Source organism: Globicephala melas, chromosome 6 (genome assembly GCF_963455315.2).
Source record: "Globicephala melas chromosome 6, mGloMel1.2, whole genome shotgun sequence".
Taxonomy (NCBI): Eukaryota; Metazoa; Chordata; class Mammalia; order Artiodactyla; family Delphinidae; genus Globicephala; species Globicephala melas.
The window spans coordinates 2799260-2823612 of NC_083319.1; the positions used below are offsets into that span (position 1 = coordinate 2799260).

General features: G+C 61.6%; 1 protein-coding gene across 13 annotated transcripts in view; it reads right to left on the minus strand.

Annotated features, from left to right (window-relative positions):
• VAV2 (vav guanine nucleotide exchange factor 2) overlaps nt 1-24353 on the minus strand; it is a 176365-nt gene that overhangs the window by 56743 nt on the left and 95269 nt on the right. For all 13 annotated transcript variants that reach the window (XR_009564216.1, XR_009564215.1, XM_030838381.2 and 10 more), the window contains exons 3-4: nt 24071-24129; nt 3478-3546 (exon numbers count right to left, since the gene is read on the minus strand). Coding sequence is in view for 11 of the 13 variants with exons in the window: in XM_030838381.2 (XP_030694241.1) it covers nt 3478-3546; nt 24071-24129 (128 nt within the window). In the remaining 2 variants the exon portion in view is untranslated. The remainder of the gene's footprint in view (nt 1-3477; nt 3547-24070; nt 24130-24353) is intronic.

A 24353-nucleotide genomic window follows, 5' to 3' on the forward strand; every position in this document is an offset into this window, starting at 1 on the left:
AGACTGGGTGACCTGCCAAAGCCCACGTGGTAGGACACGCCAGGGCCGAGGCCCCAGGTCTGCCCAGAGACGCCCTTGGCTGCTTTGGGAGCAAGGCAGAGGCTCCTGTGCAGCCCGGTCGGTGCCCCTGCTTTAGGTGGGTGGAAGGGGGCTCTCCGTGTGGAGTGGCGTCTCGGGGGCTGAGGCTGCAGGGCCCTCAATGCCCCGCCAGGGTGACACTGGGGGGCTCTGAAGACACGCCTGGTAGGAACGGCGCCTCTAGCGAGGATTCTGAGGGGCCCACGCGGGAGAGCCACATCTCTCCTCCAGCAATGCCCACACTCACCCCTCGCAACCCAGCACGCTCCCCACTCCCCACTCCCGCTGCCCATTTCCAGAAAGTGCACAGTAACCGGCTGATGGCTGAACAAATCCATGACTGATCGACCGACTGAACGGAGAAGGCGCTCTCGGGGCCACGCACAGCTGGCGGTCCTCCACTGGTGCCCAGACCCCCCACCAGGCTCGCCTTTCCCCAAACAGCTGCGGAGCGTCGAGGGGCCGCTTAGAAACGCGAGGTGATCATCCTTTCTGACACCTGGCCAGAGCCCAAAGGAAAGAATTAGCCGGTTCTGCTCGAAACGTCACTCCCCGGCTCCCTGGCGCTGCCTGGCTTCAGATCCGGGCCAGTGCCCCGTTCCCTGCCCCGGGGAGGCCAGGGAAGAAATGACATTTCTGTTTGTGTCCTGTAAACTGCCATGATGGATAAATATGAACCCCAGGTCCGCAGAGACAGGACGCTAGGAAATCTTGATTTTCAGTAAAAGGAGAAGGGGGAAAAAAGCATGAAAAATTTATTAACCTGGAGCCTCTGGGACGAAACCGCAACTTCAAGACTCAAATTCATTCCCCTCCCCTATTAATGTATGATTTACGTTTGCAATAACTGCAGCCATGAGGAACTCATTGGATTAAGGAGGCTCTCTCTTAATGTCATGGAATAATATTATTGAACTGTGTGCAAAGCCGCACATCCCCCAGGCTGGCTTCTCCGTGCGAGAGGAATTCCATCCTGTGAGAGGTCAGACACAGGCAGAATAGACCGAGAAAGGGGAAAATGGGCACCCGGGCTCGCTGGCCAACTCACCGCCCAGGAATCCTCCAAACTGAACGTGAAAGAGCCATTGGGACGGGCTAAGCGGGGGGCCTGGCTGGTACAGAGGAAGCCGCACGAGGGCGCCGTGGGCCCCATCATCCTGGAACCCTCAGCCTCTGCTGACGCCTCGTGCATGTCTCGGGAGGGCAGAGACCCCCAGCCTCAGCTTGGGGGTGACTCGGGAGAAATGGCAGATCAGGTCCCGGCACTCAGCACTGGGCAAGGGGCTCCCCGGACCCTGGGGGGGGGGCACTGACTTTGCATGGTGGAGAGGTGAGGGTACAGGCTCGGGGTAAGACGGCAGCTCTGCCGCTCCCTCGCTGAGTGACGTGGGCCAGTAGCTTCCCTCCCGAGGCCTCAGTTTCCTTATCTGTAAAGCGGGGGCACCCCTAGAACACCCCTCACGAGGAGACTGTGGGGCGGAGTGGGGCACAGAAGGAGATGAACATTATCGCTTGGGATGCGCTGTTAGGCCGAGGGCACGGGGTGCCAGCTGCTGGGGGGGGGCGGTGACATGGAGATGCAGGGACTGACCTCGGGAACCTTCCGGTCTATCACAGTGCACCCCACAAACACCCCAAAGGCCAGACAGGGGTGTGGGTGCTCTGTGATACGTGGGGTGTGAGTGAGGATGCTGGCTGGGCGGGCGGATGGACGGAGGGTGAGAGGCTTCCCAAAGTGGGGGGCGCTTAGGCTCGGACTTGGCAGACAGGGAGAGGCTCTCCACGGCGGAAAATACCGGGAGGGCGGGCGGGAAGCAGCCCCAGCACGGAGCTCAGCCAGCAAAGGGGCTGCAGACGGGGGGGGACCCCTGGGGGCCTCCCTCCGGCCGTGCCTCTCTGAGCCTCGGCTTCCTCACCCCTTACGGGGGGTGGGGGAAGGTGGGCAGCCACTCATGCAGCCCCGCGCCTCGGGAGGCCCCGTGGGTTGGAGTGCACCTTTCTCGAAATTTTCCAGGTCCCCCTCTGATTCCTGGGACCGGGCAGTAGCACCCAGGTAGGGAGCCCCAGGCCCTGGTTGGGACTCGTGTGGACCCTGGGCCCCATTTGCCCCCTCAGGGTGCTCTCCACCCTCGGACCCACATGGGGTCGACCAGGTGTCCCGAGGATCGCCACCATTCACACTGGGGTCAGCCCAGTTTCCGGAAGATGGGCTGGTGGCAGCTATGCCCACTGGCCAGTGAGCGTTTCACTCACAGATCACACAATGTTGGGCCGCCAGCTTGCTGCCCACAGGCTGATTCTTCAATGACTCCAATTATTTAAATGGACAGAGATCCTGCAAAGAATATCCCATATCCTAGAAGCAGCCTGGACGGGGGCGTGGAACAAGCCGGGGGCTTTGAACAGCGAGTGCACAGCAAATCCCGGCTCTTACTCTGATTATGATTCTTATTCCCAGTCTGTGCTGTAAGACGAAGGAGAGAGAGGCCACGAGTCTTCCCAGAAGGAACGGCCGTTTATCCGGGAACAAAGACAGGAAAGAGGCCCCCAGGGGCAGGAATCCGGGGAAGAGGGTCGTGGGCCTGCCAGGTCAGGAGCCACGTGGGACAACCCCACGGCCTGGGCAAGCCCATCATCTCCCGGGCCTCGGTCCCCCCCCTGCAGGATAGGGCGGCCCTGCCAGCTCCACGCCGCCGCCCCTTCTCCGAGCAGCAGGCCACGTGACCCCACCCCCGGCCACAGCTGACCACACAGAACCCAACCATCTCTTCTGGAAGAGCCGCCGCCCAGGGATTCCTGCCAGTCCCTGGGGGGGCTCCAGGACCATAAGGTGAAACGGCCGGGGAGGGGCAGCTGGACCCAGGCTGCATGAGGTGGTGCAAGAAATCCTCGGAGAGAGGAATCGGGGGGACCCGGGGCAGGCAAAGACGGGGCCTTGGGAGAAGGGGAGACGCCCCAGTGGCTTCAGGTGGCCTGGCCTTGGCCCAGCCCCAGCCCGTGTCAGGCCACGAGACAACCCGGAATCACCATCTGCCTTTGCCTGTAACCTGTGCTCCAGGGGCCCCAGCTTCCGGAAACGCCAGCTCTCTCCCATCCGCAGCACAGCCTCCAAGGGCCGAGCTAGGACACCTCCCCAGCCCCACTGCAGCTTCGATAGAGAAGCCCGGCAAAAGCCAGCCCTCGTCACGCCTGAGCCTGGGGAGGAGGGCCGCAGCCACGTCACCAGCAGCCACGCTGGGAGCCTCCTGGAATGTGGGGTGAAGAAGCGCGCATCCTTCCGGCAGGGGAGCCACACCACCACCCCCGTGGGGACGGCCCGTGCAGACGGCCGAGACCAGCGCCCGTTGAGGGGGCCCGCGTGAAGCCCCGCTCCCCACCCTCCCCCGCCTGCCTCCTTACTCTGCCAGTTCCTCCAGGCTGCGGTAGACGTCATCGTCATTCTCCGCGGTCTCCTCCGAGGGGAAGGGCCTGTGGGAGAGGAGACGTCAGGGGAGTGAGCAGGTCTCAGTGGCACCGCCGCCCTGGCCGGGCCCCCAGCCTGTGGTCCACCACGGGACCCCCCGGAGCGAGCGCAGGAGCAGGCGGGCTTCTGTCCGCTCCCTCGTGGAAGGAAACAGGGTGCACGTTATGTGGCTGTGTGACGCAGGACCACCCAGATGGACGTGCCTAGAATGAGGACCCCACGCCCAGCTCGGCCCCGGACACCGGAAGTCGGTCCCTCTGTCCAGGTCCCGGCATCCCTGTTGGCAAACGAGGGAAGCGGGTCAGGGACAGCAGGAAGCTTCCGTCCGCGCAACTATCCTGCTTCCACACGCCAGGGGGACCCCAGACACGGGGATGTGGGCTCCCCTGGGCATCCTCGGCGGGGAGCACGGGAACCTGTCTTTAGGAGACAGAGAGGGTGGGCCGTGAGCCCCAAACTTATCTGGACTTGAGACCCTTATTTTCCATGAAAATCTCCCAGTTCTGTATTGGGGGGATGCCCAGGGTCCCCGCAAACTCTGTCACCCCAAAGACGCATCTGGGAGGAGGAAGAGAAGGGCCCAGGAGTCAGAAAGCTTCCCGCTGGTGTGGGGAGGGCGGCATGGCAGGGGCGTCACCTGCAGACGGGCGTCTACCTCGGCAGCTCAGAATCCGTGGGAGGGGAACTCACGGGGAGGAAAAGGGGGCTCCCTGGAAACGCAGGGTCTCGGGCCGCACCTGTCACTACTGCAAAGTGAACCTGGGCCTGACTCCTGGGAAAGGGGGTGGAGCCAGCCCACGCTGCCCAGGTGCTGGGGGCCGGCCAGTACAGGTGAGGAGTGTTAGGGCGTGAGATGCAGGTGACACAGGTCTGGGCGCAGCCGGGCTCACGGGAAGGAATGCAGGCGCGGCACCGGCCCCAGCCCCGCCTGCACGTGGCACGTGCTCGCGGGGAGGGTGGGTGAGCCCACCGGCTCTGTCACCCCGAACTGGGGTCTCATCTGGAGACTGACATGAGATCCCAGTTCACGAAGTGGAGGAAAGGGGAAGGTCCGCAAGCGGAACAGCGCATTCTGGGTAAAGAAGCGATTGGGGTGGAAATGGGAAGGGCACACTGTCGGCACCATACCCACACCTGGCCCCCCCATGCCCACCACCAGCACAGGGAGCCCATGCAGCAGCCCTTCAAGGAAACGGGCTTCCGACACACTCTCCGGGGCTCCCCGGGGTGCCCTGCACACCCACGTGCAAGCGCCCACTCCTGCCTCTCCCGCAGGGACCTGCAGACGGGTGCATGGTCCCCACGCCGGGCACAGAGCCCAGCCTCCAGGAGGACGGGGCCGGAGGGGAGTGAATGCTGCCAGGAGGAGGGAGCTGCCAGCTCGTTCGAAAGCAATGGGCCCAAATTAACCACCTCCATGGAGACGAAAACGCCCCTTTGGGTGAAACGAGCATCTCCCCATCTCCCAGGGCACGGGTTCTGGTAGGAAGTCTGTTATTAACGATCTCACAGGAGACCCGGCTGGCAGCCTCCTTGCTGTGGGTCAGGCTGACGTGCTCAGCAGGGCAGTCCAGTGGGGATGGACGCCTGGACCCTGTAGCTTCCACTACCACTCGGGGCCTGTGCTCCATGGGGTGGGGTCCTGCGGAGCCCACTGAGCCAGCAGCTGGAGGCCTGGGTCCTGCCCAGCTCTGTCACAGCGTTGCATGGCCCTGGGTCTGAGGTCCCAAGGCAGACCCACCAGACCAGGGGTCCCTATCACCTGCGGCTTCATGGCGGTAGCTCATGGCATAGCCCAGCCTGACCTCTCTGTGGTGGGCTCCCCCTCCTCCCTGTGGCTCTCCCCCCCTTCCTCGCATCACCACGACAATGGCATCCCCCACTGGCCATCATGTGGCAAGAAGGAAGGAGGACAGATGTGTGTCTTCGGGTCACAGGGAGAGCTGCAAGCCATCAAGACGCCCTGGCCCTCGGCAGACGAGGGACCCTCACTGACCAGCCACGGTTCCAGCCAGGAAACCACTCCCACGATACAGGAGAACCGGAAGCCGACCCAGATCCCACGTGGTTGACGGGGTGCTGGAACCGAGCTCTGGTTTCTTCAAAGTCAGTCGAACGTCAGTTACCCCGACTGCCGAAGGTTCCGGCCCCCACCCAACTGATCACAGGAGATCTCAGGCCAGGCTGAGACGTGACTGCAGGACCCAGAAGTGGAGCGTTCCCCCAAAACCACTCCCTGACCAGCTTTCCACCAGCTTGACCACTCTCTCAGCCTGGGTCCACTTCCACCTAGCACGGTGCCTGACATTAGAGAGGCATGGATGGACGGACGGATGGATGGATGGATGGATAGACAGACAGATGGGTGGGTGGGTGGATGAATGGTTGGATAGATGGATGGGTAGATGGATGGACAGATGGACAGACGGATGGACAGATGGATGGATGGGTGGGTGGGAGAACAGGTGGGTGGGAGACGGATGGGATTTGTGGGTTGATGGACAGATGAATGAGTGAGTGGGTGGGGGCATGGGGGTGGAAGGATGGATGGGTGGCCAGGAGGACAGGTTCAGGGGGGGTGGACTCGTTGGGGAATGGATGGGCGCACAGATAAATGGATCGTAGATATTCTCAAGCTATTCTCAAGATATTCCAAAACAACAAGTAGCAGCCTCCAATTAGATACAAGGAAGCATTTTCCAGAAGCGCTTATGAGAATCCACGCAGAGGTACCCGAGTCAGCCCTGAGCTGTGACTTCACAACACTGACCCTGACTTAACCCCGAGGAGACGCATTGGCACAGAGGGCGTTTCTGGGGCCACATTCCAGCTGTAACTTCAAGCCCGAGAGGGGCTGGAGCAGGTGTGACCCTCGGGTCACTTGCAGCAAGGTCTGGCTCCACCCTCCCGTCTCAGGCACCCGCTGATCATCCAGACCCCACCGCGCAGCACCTACCACCCCCGCCATCAGTGTCCCCCTCCCCGGCTAGACCAGAGAGCCAGACGTTCATGGTGGAGCTCATTTGTTCTTGAAGAGGAGGGGATGAGAATCAAGTATGCAGAACGGCACAGAAATGCCCGTGGGCCAGACACCAGAGTGAGGCCATCCGGGTCCTCAGGGCGGGGGGGCTGGGGGTCAGGGCGCGGCTGGGTTCCTCTTATCCCATCAGACCCTTCCTGAGGACACATTTCCTCGTGCTCCGCTTCTGGGAAGCCAAGTTTCCCACTCGCACCACTGAGGGAATTACAGGGATGCCCAAGCCGGAAGCAGAAAAGCTGCCACGTGCCAAGAAATCCCCAACAGAGTCCATGCGTCAGGCTGCGTCAAATCCACCCCAGCACCCCGTCCTCCCGGGGGGGGCAGGGGGCAGGGATGAGAGGCTCAAGCCACTGCTTCAAGGTCCCACCAAATTACGCCTCCCACCCTGAGGTCAACGTGAGCATCCGGCCGCTTGGCCGGCATGGCCGTGTGTGGGCAGGACGATGACAGCGCCAGTGCCAGAGGCTAGGGGCGTCCCCCGCTAGAGGAAGAAGGCCCCAAAACACGGCACCCTAAGGGAGTGGCTGAGCCCAACCCCTCGAACAAAGAGCAGAGGGGGGCGCATTCTTACGCCGAACCACGCCTTGCTCTCCGTCCCCCATCCATTGGGTGGTCCCTGGACACCTGCCCTGAGCTGGGCTTGGGGGCTGCCACTGTCACTGCTTCAGGGAAAGGCACAGCCTGAACGCAGCTCTGGGATCAATAATCAGCCTCTGGTCCTTGTCTGCGGGGCTTTTTTGAGAATCTGCTGTAAAACCATGGCCTCTGAAAAGTGCCCGCGTGCGTAGCTGTGCGTACGGCCGCGTGGGGACAGGACACGTGGTCGGGAAGGGGGCAGACCCGATGCTCCGGGGTCATGGCATGAAGGTGGCGGACACAGGTGCACGCCAGCTGGGACCCAGGAGCAGTCGGATGGGGACACTGGAAGACCCTGCACGGCGGGCAGCAGGCCCGATTTATAGGACAAGAAACCCAGGAGCCAACGAGAGGACCCCTTGGGAGGAGGCGCCAGGTCGCCGGGTTCTGTGTGTTGGGGGAGAACTCGCCCAGCTTCACCTCTTCCCATGCTGTGCTGAGGGACTCGGGGCCTGGACACAGGGTTCCAGGGCAGTGCAGCCCACTTGTCGGCACTGATTTACTATTTTTCCAGGCAGCAGCCTGATTTTCACGCGCTTCAAACCCAGCTCCGGTGCAGCACTCAGTGTGCCGACCCCTCCTGCTATCTGGCAGCGGCCTCCCCTGCGTTATCCAATCCAACCCAGGGCTCCACCAGGCGGGGCTATATGGTGGCTCCCGGGCCTGCTTCCCTGGGGGTCCCTCCACCCCAGACCAGGGAGCCCCAGGCACACAGCAGGTGCACATCTCATGACTGTGCTGTCTGCAGACGGCCCGCCAGGACAGAGAACGTTGCTACCTAGAGCCATCGCTCTACACCCTGGCAAGAAGCCAAAACAGAGACCCCCCCCCCCCCCACTGCCACTGTCACCTTCCTTTTCAGGGAGACCTTGTGGAGGGAACTAAGAACCAGGCTTCGGCAGGTAATAGATCTGGGTTCCAATCCTGGCTCTGCTGCAGACTCGCTGTGTGACCCTGAGCAGGAAACTCTCCCTCTCTGAACCTCAGTCTCCCCAACTGTAGAATGGGGGCAGTAGTCATTGTTAAGATTAAATGAGATAACACACGAAAGCCTCTCAGCCCACGTCCTTGCTCCCAGCAAGTGTGACAGCCTGAGTCACTTTCCCTCCCCTTCTCGGGGGCTCATCCCAGGAGTCCACTTCCAAGTCCAGGGCCTCCAACTCAGGCAGTCCCCACTGTCCCCACGGCCTTCTGAGCAGCAGCCCCAGTGGGCCCACCCCGGGTTTCCGTGACAATTAGGAAATGCCCCTCACCCAGGTGCCTCCAGCCCTGCCCCAGGCCCGTGGGGTCAGCACCACCACGGGGTCCTCCAGCCCACCCTGCTGAGGTCGTTCTCCCCGGGGGCCTGGAAGAAGAAGGGCATATCCAAACAAACGCTCATATTCGGGAGGTAAGAAAGCTTTGGGCCCGACCACCGAGCGCCACGCAGAGAATCTAGGACGCAGGGTTTATTTTTCCACGCTTCAGATGAAAGCGACCCGGGCCCAAGACGGCTCTTCACTTCTCCATCCTTCACTTGGCGTGTGTAGGGAGGAAAGTGGAAATTCAACTCACAGAAAAGCGCTCCCTGCAAAGTGACCTCCCAGGTCCGTGTTCGCCAGCAGCATCACAGAGGAGCCCCATCGGCAGACGCCCCTGGTCCTCCTTGGCCGGCCCGGGGCGTCCGAGAGAAGGGGCAGAGCCTTGGGTTCCCACCCTGGAGGGCGAGACCAGCTCACGGTCCCCAGAGAGCAGACTTGGCCTCAGAGGGCACCTGTCCTGCAGGGGTGACCACCGCCCAGCTTGCCCCGGACAAGGGAGTTACCAAGGATGCGGGAATTCCAGGGCTAAAACTGGGACGAGCCGGCCGCCCCAGTCGGGCACGTGGCGGACAATGGTGCCCCATTTACGGCGCTGGCGCTACCTGGGAGCCCTCAGAGGTCGCTCCCCCAGTCGGGCAGGACACAGTTTCCGAAAATGGCCTGAGAATTAGGTGCAGTGGGCCTGCGGAAGGCCTGGCACGGGGCCTGGCACCGGGACACTACTGGGTTCAGCCTCACCTCACCAGGGGTGATGTGGGCCCAGGCAGTTGCTAGGTGAGCAGGAAGAGAGCAGGGTGGGCGGGAGACACCGGGAATACCCGGCCCACAGGGCACTGGGCCACACCCCGCGACGTACCACTTTGCCAGGGAGCCGGCAGCCAGGAAGACTTCAAAGGCACATCAAACCGCAGCCTGAAGGCCCTGGCAGAGGCCCATTTAATTATTCAAAGAGTCACCTGGGTGCCGCCTGCTAATTGGCAGGGAGGCCTTGAAGCACTGGATTTTGCTTATTAAAAACGGCTCTCCAGCTCAACAGCCCGACCGCCCAAACAAGCAAGGGATCATGTCCCTCTCTCCAGCCCACCATGCAGATGGGCCACCGTATCAGGGGCTGCGACGGGCCCCTCCACCCACTCCCACCACGAGGGCCACACAGGGCTAAAGGGCATGGGGACGGCCACAAAGGTATAGACGGCAGGAGGAGGAAAGGGAAACCGGGAGGGCTTCCCGTAGGAGATGCGGGGGAGCTGACCTGGAGAGCAAGGTCTAATTTGAGTTCAGAGCTCCAGCCCTGCGTCAGACAGACGGGGGGCTGGAATGGGCCACACAGCTTCCTGGCCCCTGAGCTGGCCAAGGGACCTGAGTTAACTCACCTGTAAAATGGGTGAGTTAAAAATAAGCCACCTGCTTCACACACAGGCCGTGTATGAAGCTTCATGACGTGCGGTGTGACTGTGCCCTCCCACAGGGCCTGGCCCGTAAGGAGGTGAGGTGATGGTCAAGATTTAGGGGCTGGAGGAAGCGGCCTGGGCAGAGGGGATCACACCGGGCACACTCGGGGGTGTGCGGTGTCAGACAGGCTGGGGCAGAGCAGAAGCAGGCTGAAGGGCCAGGTGGGGCAGGAGTCCGATGGGGACCAAGGCGGAGGGAGGGAGTGATGGATGGGCCGGCCCAGGTGCCACCACCAGAACCTTAAGCCCAAGTCAGCACAGAGGTAGGAGGTCTCGAGGTCCCCCTGTGACGTCTGCAGAGGCAGTCGGGGGACGAGGTGCGGCCGCGGCTCCAGGCGACCGGGGGAGACCCAAGTGAACCCCCAGATGCCAGCCAGGCGGTTTCAACCTTTGCTTCCAGAACCCTAGTGAGGCAGAGGGGGACACTGACCTTGGGTCAGGAGAGAATGGTTTGTTTCCCGCCATCCCATTGTCTGAGAGAGGGAGGGGCCTGGAGCTGCTGCTGAGACAGAGGAACGCGGTTTCTCAGCAGCTGCGATGCTCAACAGACTCTTGACTTTCCGGCCCGCTTCTCGGAACGGCTGCAGTTTGGAGCGGAAAGGCCAGTGGATCAGCGGGGCCGAGTCCCAGCCGAGTCCACTCGGCTGTTTTCCTTTCATGCCACCTTGACCTCTTCCCAGGGGACACCTGCCTGGCCTAGACGGGAAATCCCGGCGGCCTGCCAGGGCCCCGTCCGGATGGAACGCTCTAGAAACGGCCATCGGGGAACGAGAGGCATCACAGAGAGGCCACACAGCCAGCACGGGGGCTTCCCAGAGCCACAGCCCGTACGGCCCGCCCCGCAACAGCCTCTCTTTCCAGCCCAAGGCCCAAGGCCTCTCGCAGCCCCGTTTTCACCAGCAGACTCTGCACAAAAAGTTTCCGCACTGCTCACTCATGCGCCAGGGTCCGTTGGCCGCGCCCAAGCGCAGTCGGGGCCCCAGGGGATGGACCGGGGCAGGCTCGGCTCCAAGGAGGAAGCAGGCCGGGCAGGCGGGTGGCTCTGGCCAAGGCTCCAGAGCCCATCGGCTGCGGGGCAGGGATGGGGCCCCCCACCAGGGCAGCTCTGAGCACGCATGGAAAGCTACACCCTGGAACACCCGGGCGGCTACTGGAAACGCTCTTCCCTTTTCTCCTTCTCCACGTCCAAAGCTGTCTGCTCCCCGAAATGCCCCTTCTGGCCCTGTGAGGCCTGTAACAGCAGAGCAGGGCCCCAGCTGCCCCCTGACCCTCCCCCTGCTCCCCGGTCACGGCCCGGCCGCACTGGACACGGTGACAGTGGCCCGTCTGGGTCACATCCGGGCACAGCAGTGATAGTCAGAAAGAGAAGAACCGGTAGTTGGCTGTGCCAGCAGCAGCCACACTGCTGGCTCTGGACGGTAAACCCACTGGGACGTGTCAGAAAAGCAGATCTTCCGGGCTTCCCTGGTGGTGCAGCGGTTGAGAATCCGCCTGCCAATGCAGGGGACACGGGTTCGAGCCCTGGTCCGGGAAGATCCCATATGCCGCGGAGCAACTAAGCCCGTGCGCCACAACTACTGAGCCTGTGCTCTACAGCTCTCGAGCCACGACTACTGAGCCCACATGCCACAACTCCTGAAGGCCGTGCGCCTAGAGCCCGTGCTCCGCAACAAGAGAAGCCACCGCAATGAGAAGCCTGTGCACCGCAACAAAGAGTAGCCCCCGCTCGCCACAACTAGAGGAAGCCCGCGTGCAGCAACGAAGACCCAACGCGGCCAAAAATAAAGAAATTTATGTTTTAAAAAAGCAGATCTTCCTCGTAGATACATGGAGGCTAGGAGACTAGCTGGGGACCCTCCTCAGGGATCTGGGGGGACCTGGAGCGGGGGTTCTGAGAGACCACCAAGCCGCTGTGTGACCTCAGGCAAGACCCCTCCCCTCTCTGAGCCACGTTCTCCCACCTCCGAGAACAGATGGTGGCTGGGGGGCTGGGGTGTCAGAGCTGGAGGCACTCCTCTCCCCTCCCCCCACTTCCTGCCGGTCTGCTGGGAAGTGAAGGGTCAGCCCCTGGCCCTTCCACCAAGTCCTAAGAAGGCCTCTGCAGGCCCGCAGGGAGGGTCCTTCCCCTTGGTGGGTCCGCCAGGACGGAGAGGGCAAACCTGGGCCTGCCTGCAATCACCCCCGCCTCCCCACACCTCTGGCCGGGGCAGGCATCACTAGTCGATCTCTGTGGCAGAGCTGGGGTGGGTGATGCTCCAGCCGGAAGACTGGTCTGTGGACTCCGGTTAGAGAAGCAGGTCCTCTTCCTGGGGCAGTTCTGGCCAGCCCTCTACCTACTGCCCAGAGGAGGGGACTGTTCCAGGGCAAGCGGGCCAAGCCCCTACCGCCGGGCTGAGGGTCTGGGGTGGAGGTAGGAGCACACACACCCTGCTGCAAGGACACAAGTGAAATCCAAGCCCTCCCCCCAGTTCACAAACGAGGGGTCCAGGAAAGGCCTCTGGATGGGGGTGTCCTCAGGTTTCCCCATCAGTCACGACAGCCCCCCACAAGATGGGGGTTACCGTCTCATCACAAATGAGGACACCAAGGCTCAGAGAGGTAGAGAAAGTTGCCCGAAGAGACCAGCCAGGAAGTGACAGAGCCGGGCTTGGAGCCAGGACTATTTCTCAAGAGGGGTCAGAGCAGGGAGGAAACCCAGGTGGGAGCAAGCCTGCGTTCCCCGCCCCTGCCCAGGCGTCCGGCAGCATCTGCGCTGCAGCTCTTGGTCATCCAGAGGGACTGACCTGCCAAGCGGGTGGGTGGGGTGTCACTCCCTGCACCGCCAGCCCCTCCTGTGGCCTATCAGGCTCTCGCTCCCCTCCCCCGAGCCACCATCTCTCCGGCCTGGACACCCACGGCAGCCCCTCACTGGTCCTGGCCTCCACCCTGGAGCCCCTGCAGTCCACACGGGGCCAGCAGTTTCTAGACAAAATCTCAGAGGCCACTGCCTGCTGAAACGACCCCCAGGGCTTCCCCTCACACTCAGAGAGACAAAAGACCCCCCACCCTGCCCACCCCTCCCAACACCATCTTCCTCCCACCCCCGGCCCCTCTCCATCCCACAGGGACACCAAGCACATCCCCTCCCCGCCCCCACCCCCCAGCCCCTCTGCCTGGGCCTCCGATGCCCAGACCTGTCCACACTGGTTCTGCTCACTCCTCGGGGGCCGGCCAGATCGAGGCCACATCCTCGGAGAGGGGCACTGACCACTGCATCTGAGGGCCTCCGTCCCTCCTTCTGCCGCCGTAGCCTCAGACTCATCCCCCTGGAGCAGGTGCACACGACTGGTGACGGTGCAGGGCAAGGTGCATGCCAGTGTTTGGGCAGCAGGCTGCTCTGGGCTCGTGTGACGGCACGGACAGGACTGCTGCCCCCCACGTGTCCCGGGGGTCCGGCCTGGCTACTTCAGAGCAGAGGATTGGACTGCAGCCCTTCTGGATGTTGCCAGCCCTGGGTCTGGAGGTGGCCCTGGGCAGGGAGGGCTGGGCTCGGGCCAGCTGTCCAGCTCACCTTGGAGTCTGTAGGGCCGAGGGCCCAGCCAAGCCTCAGGGCCAGGCTCCAGGCCTCGGCGTTAATCAGAACCACTGGTGCCTCACTGCTGCCCTCCTGGGACGGGCCCGAGCCGGACGCCCATCCCGTCCAAACCCCCCTCCCGGACTACCAGTCAGATTCCCAAGCTGGAGAGACGTGCCAGGCCCGTGGGAGCTCAGTGGCAGGGACCCAGCCTCCTGCAGCCGCCGAGCCCACCAGGGGCGGGGCCAGGACCACGCCTCGGCCGTTGGGCAGCATCACATCGCATGGTGGAGGCCGGACCCTCCAGTGCCGAGCAGGGTACAGGCCTGCCCTGGTCTCCCTACCAGTGACCCCAAAGGGAACAGTGAGGGTCAGCAGGTGAGACCCGAGGCTGGTTTCCCAGCCCCCAGAGGCCAGCTCCGCCAGGACCTGAGGCTGGAAGGGCCCGGAGATGCCCCGGGCAGCGGATCTGTGCCTGGGTCAGTGCTGGGCCCATGCCCCAGGACCGCTGACCCCCAGATGACTCCCACGGGAGTATGAGAGGATGAGGTCCCAGTTCCACCCCAACCGGCTGGGCAACCCTGAGCTAGAGGTGCCCTCTCGGGGTCTCAGCCTCCCCTGCAAAATGGGGTTGAATCCTGATTCCCGGGGTCCAGGTGCACGTTCTGTGAGCTGACCCGTGGGGAGGGCTCCGCCCCATGTGTGTCGCTGCTGCTACGATGGGGGGGGATGGGAAACGGAGGACAGGAGCAGCTCCGGAAAGGCCAACGTGCCTCACAGGACAGAACTGCACACCACGACCTGACCGATCACGTGACGGCCGTGAAAAAGCAATCCCAGGAGTCAGCTTACAGCTGGTGACTCTGTAGTAAAGGCCCAAAACAACGGGGGCTACACGAAACTACGCATGAGATACAATAAGACTAATTTTACAGGAGCAAGGAGGTGGAAGACCCGAAGTTAAGGATGGTGGCTAACCATCCTTCCTGCTGGGGCCGCCGGGCCCGGACCCGGGAGAGCAGCGGGCGGTCATACGTTTCTTTCTGCCCTGTGAGCTAGAAGGTTCTAGTTTGGGGGTTGAATGCTGGGCTCATGAGACTTAAAAATAATTAAAAACTAAATAAATGAATCCATAAAAATAAAAGAAGGAAAACCGATAACCAAGAGGGAAGAAGCAGGGAACGTTAAGGGAAGCCAGACAGACGGTCAGTTCCAAGAGTCCCTTCTCTCCTGTCAAAATATCGCCCCAAGTTGCCTAAAAATGAGGCGTACAGTGGTGGGGACCGGCGGCTGGGACCCGGTGCCTGAGCGTGAAGCCGGAGGTGAGGGAGACACGGCGGGCGGCGGGCAGGCTCAGGTGGCACGGGCTCCCCCACCGAGGGCTGGACGGTGCAGGGGCCCCTCCGAGGCAGCCTGGCGGGGCCGTATCTGAGTTCACTGCACCAGTCCCTAAACGCCTGACCTCGGGCCAGCCCCCCAGGCTCTTGGCCTCAGTTTCCTCATCTCTAGAACGGGACACAACAGCCCCTCCTCGCAGGGATGGGCAGTATCCCGCAGCGGGGCAGGCTGAATTCCGGTCGCTAGACATCCTGGCTTCACCGACGGGGCGGAGGCTGCAGGAGCCAGTGGGTGACTTGCTGGGTCTCCTTCCCCTGCCGCGGTGGCCACTCTGTTCCAGCAGGAGGCCGTCTGTCAGCCTGGCTCTGGGGGCAAGTGGCGTGGAGGGGAACACGGCCGACACACACGGGTCACTGCAGCAAGTCATCGAGACTTGGGGCTGTTTGCTGGCACTGAGGAGCCTGGTTCATCCTGACCGCAGCAGCAGCCGGCACGGAGGAGGGGCGCGACAGGAGACCCACAGTGGGAAGGATGACCCAGGTGACATCGGGGGGACTGTCCCTTTATTACCAAAGCCCCTCTCCCGACAGTGAGATGAGCGGGACTCAGGCTGACCCGAGCGCTGCTGTCACACCGTGTAACCGGATGTCCCCAAAGCACCAGAACACCTTTTGCAGATGCTGCTGCATCTCCAGGCGGCAGGTCTGATTCACGGGCTCGGCCGGCCTCCCGCCACGGCGGAGACTTGGGCCGGTCCCCTCCCACCGGCCACAGCTGGGAGCAGAGCTCAGGGCTGCACAGAGCGCAGCGCTGACCTGCTGGCCCCAGAGCTGGGCTTGGGGGGCGGGGGCTGGTGGCTAGCAGGGCCACATCCCCCCATACCGCTGGCCACACCGCGATGTCACATTCTGTTCCAGAGCATTTTTAATGACCTCACATCCCTTCTGCATATGGATAAATCCCACTGCAAAACAGGACAAGATTTCCTTCTCCGTCTCTGAAAGCGAGCGGATAATGTTACACAGCTGCCCAATAAATGTTTAATGGTGGCATTTGCTGAGAAGGCAACGTTTGATTGTTTTGCCTGTTACAGAGTGAAGCAGTCTTTGCTCCCTAGAGGGAAGGACAAGCCTGGGGAGGGGGGCGGGGCTGGGGCTCCAGTGCCCGAGGACATTCTTACAGCCCCCAACACTGCATGTCGTTGGGGACAGGGCACCTGCCAGTGAGGACACCACTGTCCTTGGAGGCCCACCTCCCATCCCTGATAACTGGAGGGGGGGCTCTGAATCCCAACCTCCCTGCCAGCCGCTGGCCTCCTCCTCGGCAGTCAGGTCTCAGGCTGGCAAGGGCTGTGCTGGGACCGGGTCGGGGCTCCTGGGGGCCCTTGCTCAGCTTTCAGGAGTTGCAGCTTTGTGCCCCCACGCACCGGGGATGCCAGAGGCTGAGGGACCCCTGCCTGGGCCCCGTCCCAGAGCTTTGCTGCCCAGCAAAACCCACATCCCCGGGCTTGAAACGATAGAACTTCATTCACTTGGTGCTGGAGGCCCCAAATCCTGAAATCAAGGGGCAGGCAGGGCCACACGAGGCTCTGTGGGGAGCCCTCCGGCCTCTCCCAGCTCCCGGGGGCTCCAGACGGTCCTGGGCTTCGCAGCGTCACTCCAGTCTCTGCCTCCGCCTCTGCCTCCAGGTCCCTCCCCTGTCCCTGGGTCCCTGCTCCATGTGCCTCTTATAAGGACACCTGTCTTTGGATTTAAGGCCCACGGGGCAGTCAGGATGATCTCATCTCAAGATCTCTAATTTAGTTACATCTGCAAAGACTTTTCCCCAAAGCTCACATTCACAGGTTCGGCGGCATATCTTCTTGGGGCCACCACTCGGCCCAGGACACCTGCCCTCCCGCGGGCTCACTGGGGGCCCCATGGGAAGCCAGGGCTGGGAGGCAGCGTCCTCAGGCCTCGCTTTGAGAACTGTGTTCGGGCCACTCCACACTGACCCTCGCCCCGGGCTCCTTTTCAGAGAGCAGGAAACAGGCCCAGGGCTAAGAAACCTGCTAAAAATCACACCGGCAGCCCAGACCCGGGTCTCTTAGGCCCTTAACCCCGTGCCTGTGGCCTGGGGTCGCGCTCCGGCTTCTCCCCGCACCCTGCCCTGCACACGGCTGCCTGTGACCGGGGTCCGGTGTCCATCTCCGCACCTGACAGTGACTGGTCCCCCACGTGTCCCAGCACCTGTGCAGGGCTGCTGGCATCCCCAAGCACTGACAGAATGAATGAATGGGCAAAGGAATGAATGAATGAGCAGATGACTCCCTGGGCCCCGTCACCACCTGCTCGGGAAGCTCTCTGGGCCTCAGTTTCCCCGTGTGTAAACGTGGGGGATGAAGGGCCAGGTGTGGGAGCTGAGGAATCGGAATGGGGAGATTCACACTCGACCTGCCCCAAGCCTCCCAGCCTCCCAGACAGGTGCGGGCAGATCCCCCATGCAGAGAGGGTCCTTCTCCTCCTCCTGTCCCTCAGCGCTCTGGACCTACTACGTGCCAGGCCCTGTGCTGAGACCGTCACGGCCATCCTGTGAATCCTCACAACAGCCCAGGGAGGGGGCTACCACTCTGACCCCACTTTACCCAGGAGGCCATGGAGGCTGGGGCCGTGCAGAAACTGACCCAGCGCCCCAGCACCGCCCCCAGTCGGCCGGGTCACTTCCTCATCCGCCCCCCACTGCAACACACTGTCGAGGGCCTGCTCCATGCTGGGGATCACTCTGCCAGCCATTGACCACCTCAGAGCACCACGTGGAGACCAACCGACTGACGTTTACGTGAAAGAGGACAGATGGAGGAAGGGTGGCAGGACGGGGTGTGGATGGAGAAGTGGAAGCACAGATGGGTGCCCGGATGAGGGCACAGGTGACGGGCAACTGGAAGAAGGGATGGACAGACGGATGGGTGGATGTGTAAGTGGACTGATGATGGGTGCAAGGAAGGATGGACGGACGGACAGACAGATGGTGGGTTGGATGGACAGGACAGGCGGGCAGGTGAATGGGAGGGAGCGAGTGAGGGTGGGGGGGGGAGGGAACAACAATAAAAGTCCATTAGCTCGGCCAGATGCACATGTTCTGTGGGCAAACTGACAGCACGGGCACGTCTAGCCGGCAACGACTGCGACGATCTGGGAGTGCGGCAGGGAGACATTCAGCTGCGCTGTGTCTTTTAAAAGACCCCCACCTGCGCGGAAGCTCCAGCTGGCTACTCATGCCCCGCCTGCCGGGCTGCATCCCGCTTCTCCTGACCGCCTCCAGCATGGATTACCTCCCCGCTGCCCCGCGGGAAACGGCCAGTTAACTTCTTTTTGAACAAACGTGTCCCCTTCCAGCTCTCGTGCCCACAGTGGTAGCGGCAGAGAGAAGCAGACACAGCGCTCCTTCAAAATTCTGCACAGGGGTGAGTGACGGGTGAAAGGAAGCGGCCCTCCCGGTGTCTGCGGTGGCGACGGACTCAGGAAGAGTCAACCGGCCACCGTCTGCCACCGTCTGTCAAGCACGCGGCCCACCTCCTCCACGCCGTCCTCCCGACAACCCCACTCACAGATGGGGCCCAGGCTCAGCTGCCGGTGGTAAGCACTCAGGTGTCCAGGGAAGGACGCTGCAGGCCCTGGATGGTGGGGAAGGTTCAGAGGCTCCGTGGTGCCTCCCGGGAGCTCCGTCCCCGTGGCCAGCGTGGACAGGACACGGCCTTGGTGTCGCCGAGGCCAGCGTTGGGTTCTCCCCGCTGCCCCAGGGCTGTCCCCTCCTCCCCGAGCGTGGGTCACTGTCACCAAGTGTGGGGAGAGGGTTCTCGGCAGGAGGTTTAATGCAACAGTAGATCCCCTCCCGGGAGGGGCCCTGCATGGAAGCAGGTGTCACCTTGTTAGGAGAATGCGAAAGGAATTCACACGCTGCGACCACTCTGTTCGCCAGGCGGGGGCCCCACACTGGCCTCAGCTGCCCCTCCTTTTTCTGAGGTGGGTTCTGTGTGAGGACACCTGCGAGGCCAGAGTGGGGGGACAGGCCAGGCGGAGCCCCATCCGCACCCGCTCCCTCGAGCGAGGGCCTGGCCCACACAACATGCACCCCTTTGAGGCATGGAGCACCCCCCCCCCCCAGTGACGGCGGGTCACCAGACTCGGCTGCCACGTCACAGCAGCTCCGGGGTCCTTGAAACACAGGAAACCAAACTGACCAGGCCTGACTGCCCACCCTCCCCTGCCTGCACGCCCTCCTCCAACACCTCCCAGACAGGAGCTCCCTCCCCACCAGCCTTGCCTCTGCCATGAGGAGCACCCTCCCCTTCTAGAACCTTCTACAGAGCCCCAGGCAGGATCAGGAACACTGCAGGCGCCGCTGCCCCAACTGGTGGGATCCCTCCGTTCAGGTGAGAAACGCTTGGGAGTAAGACAGGGGCGATGGTGGCACAACACTGAACGTGTGTGAGCTGCCACCGAACCGTGCACTTCAAAGGGACGAAGCTTAGGTGAAGTTTAGTGCAGCCCAGTAAAAAGCCAGAGAGCACGAGAGACAGGGTGGTGGGGCTGGGCTAGGACCAGGGAATCAAAGACGGAGGCTGGTCCCTGCTCCCAGAAGCACTCAGCCCAGTGAGGACCCAGAGCCCAGCCCACCACCCGGACCCAGCGCGGCGTGTGTGCAGACGTCCACGCGCCTAGGGCGCCACGACAGGCCCCACCCGCTCCTAAGGCTCCTGTCCCATGCCGTCTGCATTCACTCCCACTGCACCAAGGTGGCCCAAAGCACCAAGGTGGCCCCAAGCAACACGGGTTTACTATCTTGCAGTTCCGGAAGGTGAGAAGTCTGCCATGGGTCTTAGGGACTAAAATCAAGGTGTCAGCAAGGCTGGCTCCTTCCGGAGGCTCCAGGGCAGGATCCGTTCCTCTTCCAGCTTCTGAGACGACCCGCGTTCCTTGGCACGTGGCCACATCACTGCAACCTCCGCTGTGTCATCACACCTCCTTCCTCTGACTCTGACCCTCCTGCCGCCCTCTTACAACTACAGGTGTAAGTACATCTATAAAAACGTAACCTGCAGAGAACCGTTTCCCTGTCACACAGGGTCCAGGAGTTAGGAGGTGGATGTATCTTTTGGGGGGCACCTGTCGGCCCACCACCCAGCCAGCAGCCCGTGGGCGTTCACAGAGTGTCAGGGGCTGCACTCAATCGCGCTGCAGTGTACGGGCTCACGGCAACCTTGCATGGCAGGGAGAGCCTTCCCAGCCTACAGAAGAAGAGACAGAGGGTCCAAGAGCTTCCCTGTCTAAGGTCACTCAACAAGCAGGTGGCTGGCAGACGAGGCCTCTGCCGGCGGGGGGCGCCTTGGCTTCACCTTTCAGTTTCAGCCGCAGAGACGGTCTCACCGTCTCCTCCTTCCCAGCCATTCCCCGCCGTGATGATCCCTCAGTCTGGAGGGCCGGCTCCGGCTGCGACAAGGACCCACATCCCCACACGCTGAGCTGGGTGGCTCCCCAGGGATCACCCCCACCGCACACACACATCGCTCCTGATCCCCCAGCCAGCACCAGGGTGCGGCTCTTAGATTAAGTCTCCTATTCATCAGCCTCTGAGAAGCATGATTGGGGCTTTTGTGGAAAATCGTCTCATTATGCACAGAGCAAGCGTTGTGAAAATGATCATTTTTCTAAAGGACCATGTTGGGCTCCTATCCAGCCACGAAAGAAAAGAGGAAGAGATTCGGCAGGGCTGCAGGCTCGGTCTGTGGCTTTTCAAAACAGAAAAGGGTTTGGCTAAAGGAACACCTTCTGCTAATTAACAACACTGTGAAATGCTCTTAAGGGAAGGGAGCACAGTTAGCGTTTTGTGTCAGTGCCGGTGGCTCCCAGAATGGTAAACTGCCCGCGAAGACTCAACCTGCACGGCGCACGAGGAGAGACGACTCAAATACGTCGTGCTACAGGGGCGGTCGGAGCCCGCCTCCCAGGCTCAGGGTGGGTGAGCCGTGTGAAGTGATGGAGGTCCTGTCCCCAGGGGGCTGCGGAGGGAAGGGACCCTGGGAAAGTTCTGGATTGGGGCTCAGACAAGGAGGGAGAAGAAACACAGGGTGGGGATGGGGCACAGGGGAAACCGAGCGATACAGACGAGGAGGAGATGCAGGTGAGCAGGGCAGCTCTTCCTGCAAAGGCTCTGCTCCTCCCGGGAGGTCCTGCCTCTTCCTTTTGTCTGCAAACACCTCCCCCATCCCCTTCATTTCCCCCTCCCCCGTGTGCAGTAAAGGGTTAACTCAGCAGACCTGGGCTGCCCGCACCCTGCACATTCAAGAAAGATCAGGCCCTGGTCCGGCGGCTCCCAGCAGGGACCTCTGTGCCCTTGGGATGTCCTGCTGATAAGAGCATCTTTGTCTACCTGGGGGGCCCTGGGCCCAGCCACAGAGTCTGGGAAATGATGGGGTTTATGGGGGGGCCTAGGGCCCCACCGTACCAGCTCGACCTCTGCAGGGGCTGGAGGCTAAGGTCACCCACGTGGGCAGTCAGCCATGTCTACATGACCCACCCCAAACGAGAACCTGGGCACCAAAGCTCAGGGGGGCTTCCCTGGCTGGCAACCCTCACCCGTGACATCACACATCGTTCTGGGAGAATGAAGCAGAGAGAGGAGACCTGGCAGACTCGTGCAGCGTCTCTCCTGGACGCCAATCGATGTGCCTTTTCCACCTGCTAATTTGTATCTGGTTCCTTTTGCTATAATAAACCAGAATCTTGAGTAGAGCGGCTTTGCTGAGTTCTCTGAGTCCCAGCGAATCGTCAGACCCGAGGGTGGTCTTGGGGGCCCCCGACGCACCCTGTTATGTCACTGCAACAAACTGTAGTATGTATTGAGCCCTTCCGTGGGCCAACACTGACCTCGGGATTTACGTGCCGCATCTGAATGAACCCTGATGAGCCCCCTGGGTGAATCCCATGCACCGACTCAGAGAGGGGCTTCCCACACGAGGCACACAGCCAACAGGTGCAGGGTTTACAGCCGGGTCTCACCACCTCCGCAGCCCAGATCGCAACCCTCTCTGCTCACCATCGCCCTAGGGGCGGCCACCTTCAGGGCTGGGGTCTTCATTCCCCATCCAGGGGGCCACTGTGCCCACACACTGCCCGGGCGGCTCCCGGAACAGGGAGGGGAGAGGGCAGGTTTCCAAGCTCACCTGCCAGCCTCGGAGAGCACCACGGGAGCAGCCTGGGGGGCACCTGGGTCGTGGGGCGGGGGCCCTGGGACCGTGCGGGCGGAGAGGTCAGGGGAGATGGGGGGATGGGGGCGAGAAGGCCAGGAGGGAGGGCACCGCCCCGTCCCCCAGGGGCCTCCACGCTGATCAGAGGTCACACGCCCGCTCTCAGGCCCCTCACCACCTTCTAAGCCACCGGCAGACCCTATGGCTGGCTGTCAACCCTCAGGGAAACTGAGGCTCCAGGAGCCTGTAGACAGGGCGGTCCCAGCCTCAGTCACGGGCCTCGGGCACGGCAGGGCACGGCGTGGGGAGCCTGGCACGGTGCTCAGGCCACCGCAGGACCGAGTCCAAGCACAGCCAGCTGGCTCGTCCGCCCCAGGGGCACCACGGGGCTCCCTGGCAGCAGGCCCCTGTTTGGGAGGACGTTTAATGGATTGAGAGAAAAGCTCACATTCTCACGCTACGTGACAAAGCAGAGAAAATGACTAACTTCTGTGGCAGGACTTCATTCCCGCCTACGTGTACATGCAGACAGGCACACAGGTGGAGAATGTGCTGGAACGGGTGAGAGGCGACCCGGAACGCCGCCTGTCGTCCCGGGCTAGCGGGGGAAAGAACGGACGACCGTTTCTGGGAAAAACACAAAAAAATCCACGTGCTGTCTTTGTATCCGGAAACAACTCGCTCTTCTCAATTAAACATTTTTAACATGTTCCTATTACAGACAAAAGCTACAATGAAAACCAGCCCATGCAACTGGGGGCCTCACAGCGGAAGTTCTAGAACGTAGGCTGGGTGGTGGGTACAGGGATTTCGTCTTAATGTTATTCCTTATACCCTAAACGTGTTATAAATATTCTCGAATATGTGTTTAATAGCAGCTTAAAAACATTTTTAAACAGCCTATCCTTCAGCTGACATTAAAAAAAAAAATCCTCAATTCAGTGAAATTTCTGAGTCCTTGGAGAACCCGACAGAGAAAGAGGTTCTGGGTGGGTTCCCTAATATTTGCGTCTGTTCCGGTGACCCTCTGGACCTGGGCAAACAGCCCCACCAAGGGTCCCACTGCTGTAGGCACCCTGGTCCTGGGACCCCCAGCCCACGCATGTGCAGCGCCCCCCTCCACGACAACACCAGGGCGAAGCCCCTCCGTAGTTCCACCACCCTCACGAAGTCGCCTGCACCCAGCCAGGTGCGACCCCATCCACTGCACCCGCAGGAGGAGCTATTTCTGCCGTCCCAAGCTTCTCGTCCCCACCCTGCTAGCCCACAATCCCCAGGGACATCGAGGAAGGGAGGCCCCGTGCTTGTCCTCACCGGATACGGAACCTGGTCTCCCTGACTCCAATCCATGGGTCAGAATACACAATGACCAGTCCTCACCTGGGGCTGCCGCCCCGTCCCCCTCCCCCGTGGCCGGCATGCCCCCATCCCCCCATCTCCCCTGACCCCTCCGCCCTCACAGTTCCAGGGCCCCTCGCCCCACGACGTCCACGTGTCAGGGACGAGAGATCAGACCAACGGGGGCCATGGGATTCTCTGCAATCCAAGCAGAATTAAAGCTGAGAGTGGAGAGATTCCTGCCGGGAGGCCCGCAGCCCCAAGCAGACAGGTCCCCTGGCTCGGCCCCATCACAGCAACCAAACACTGCTACTTCATGCGAGGCAAGACCCACTTCTGATGCATTTAGGTAGGCAATGATCTGTGAAAGGATTAATTTGCTGATCTTATTACCTAAATCGAGAGAGATTTTGCAGCCATCAGTAACACGCTGCAAGATTTCCCCGGTGTGAGCTGAAGCCTCTCCCCTCCTCCCCGCCCCTTCCAGCCGCTGGCAACAGGCAACCCGACAACATGCTGAAAATTCATGAGAAAGACACAGGGCAGACGGTGTCTGCTCAAAACTCCAATATCTGCGACAGGGCACGCGGGCGGCGGACGAAGATGAAAGGGCAGGCACTCAGCAGCGCGCGTTCCGCGAAGCTCACCTGATCCCTTTGGTCTGAGCCAAGTTGTGCAGGGAGAGCCTCGACACGGCCGAGATGACCTGGGGGGAGACGAAAAGATGCTTCTGTAATTTCACCAGAAAGCCTAAAGTCATCATAAAACTGTCATGAAGTGTTTTGTAGGTGTCGAGAACAGTTCACTGAGCCCATTTCATCTTGGTAAACAATAACAAAAGAAAACACAGCATAAGATTTTTTAGGCAAGACACCTCTTTCGTATTTGACGTGCAAAATATGTCATTTTGGTGCACTAATATCTGCTGAG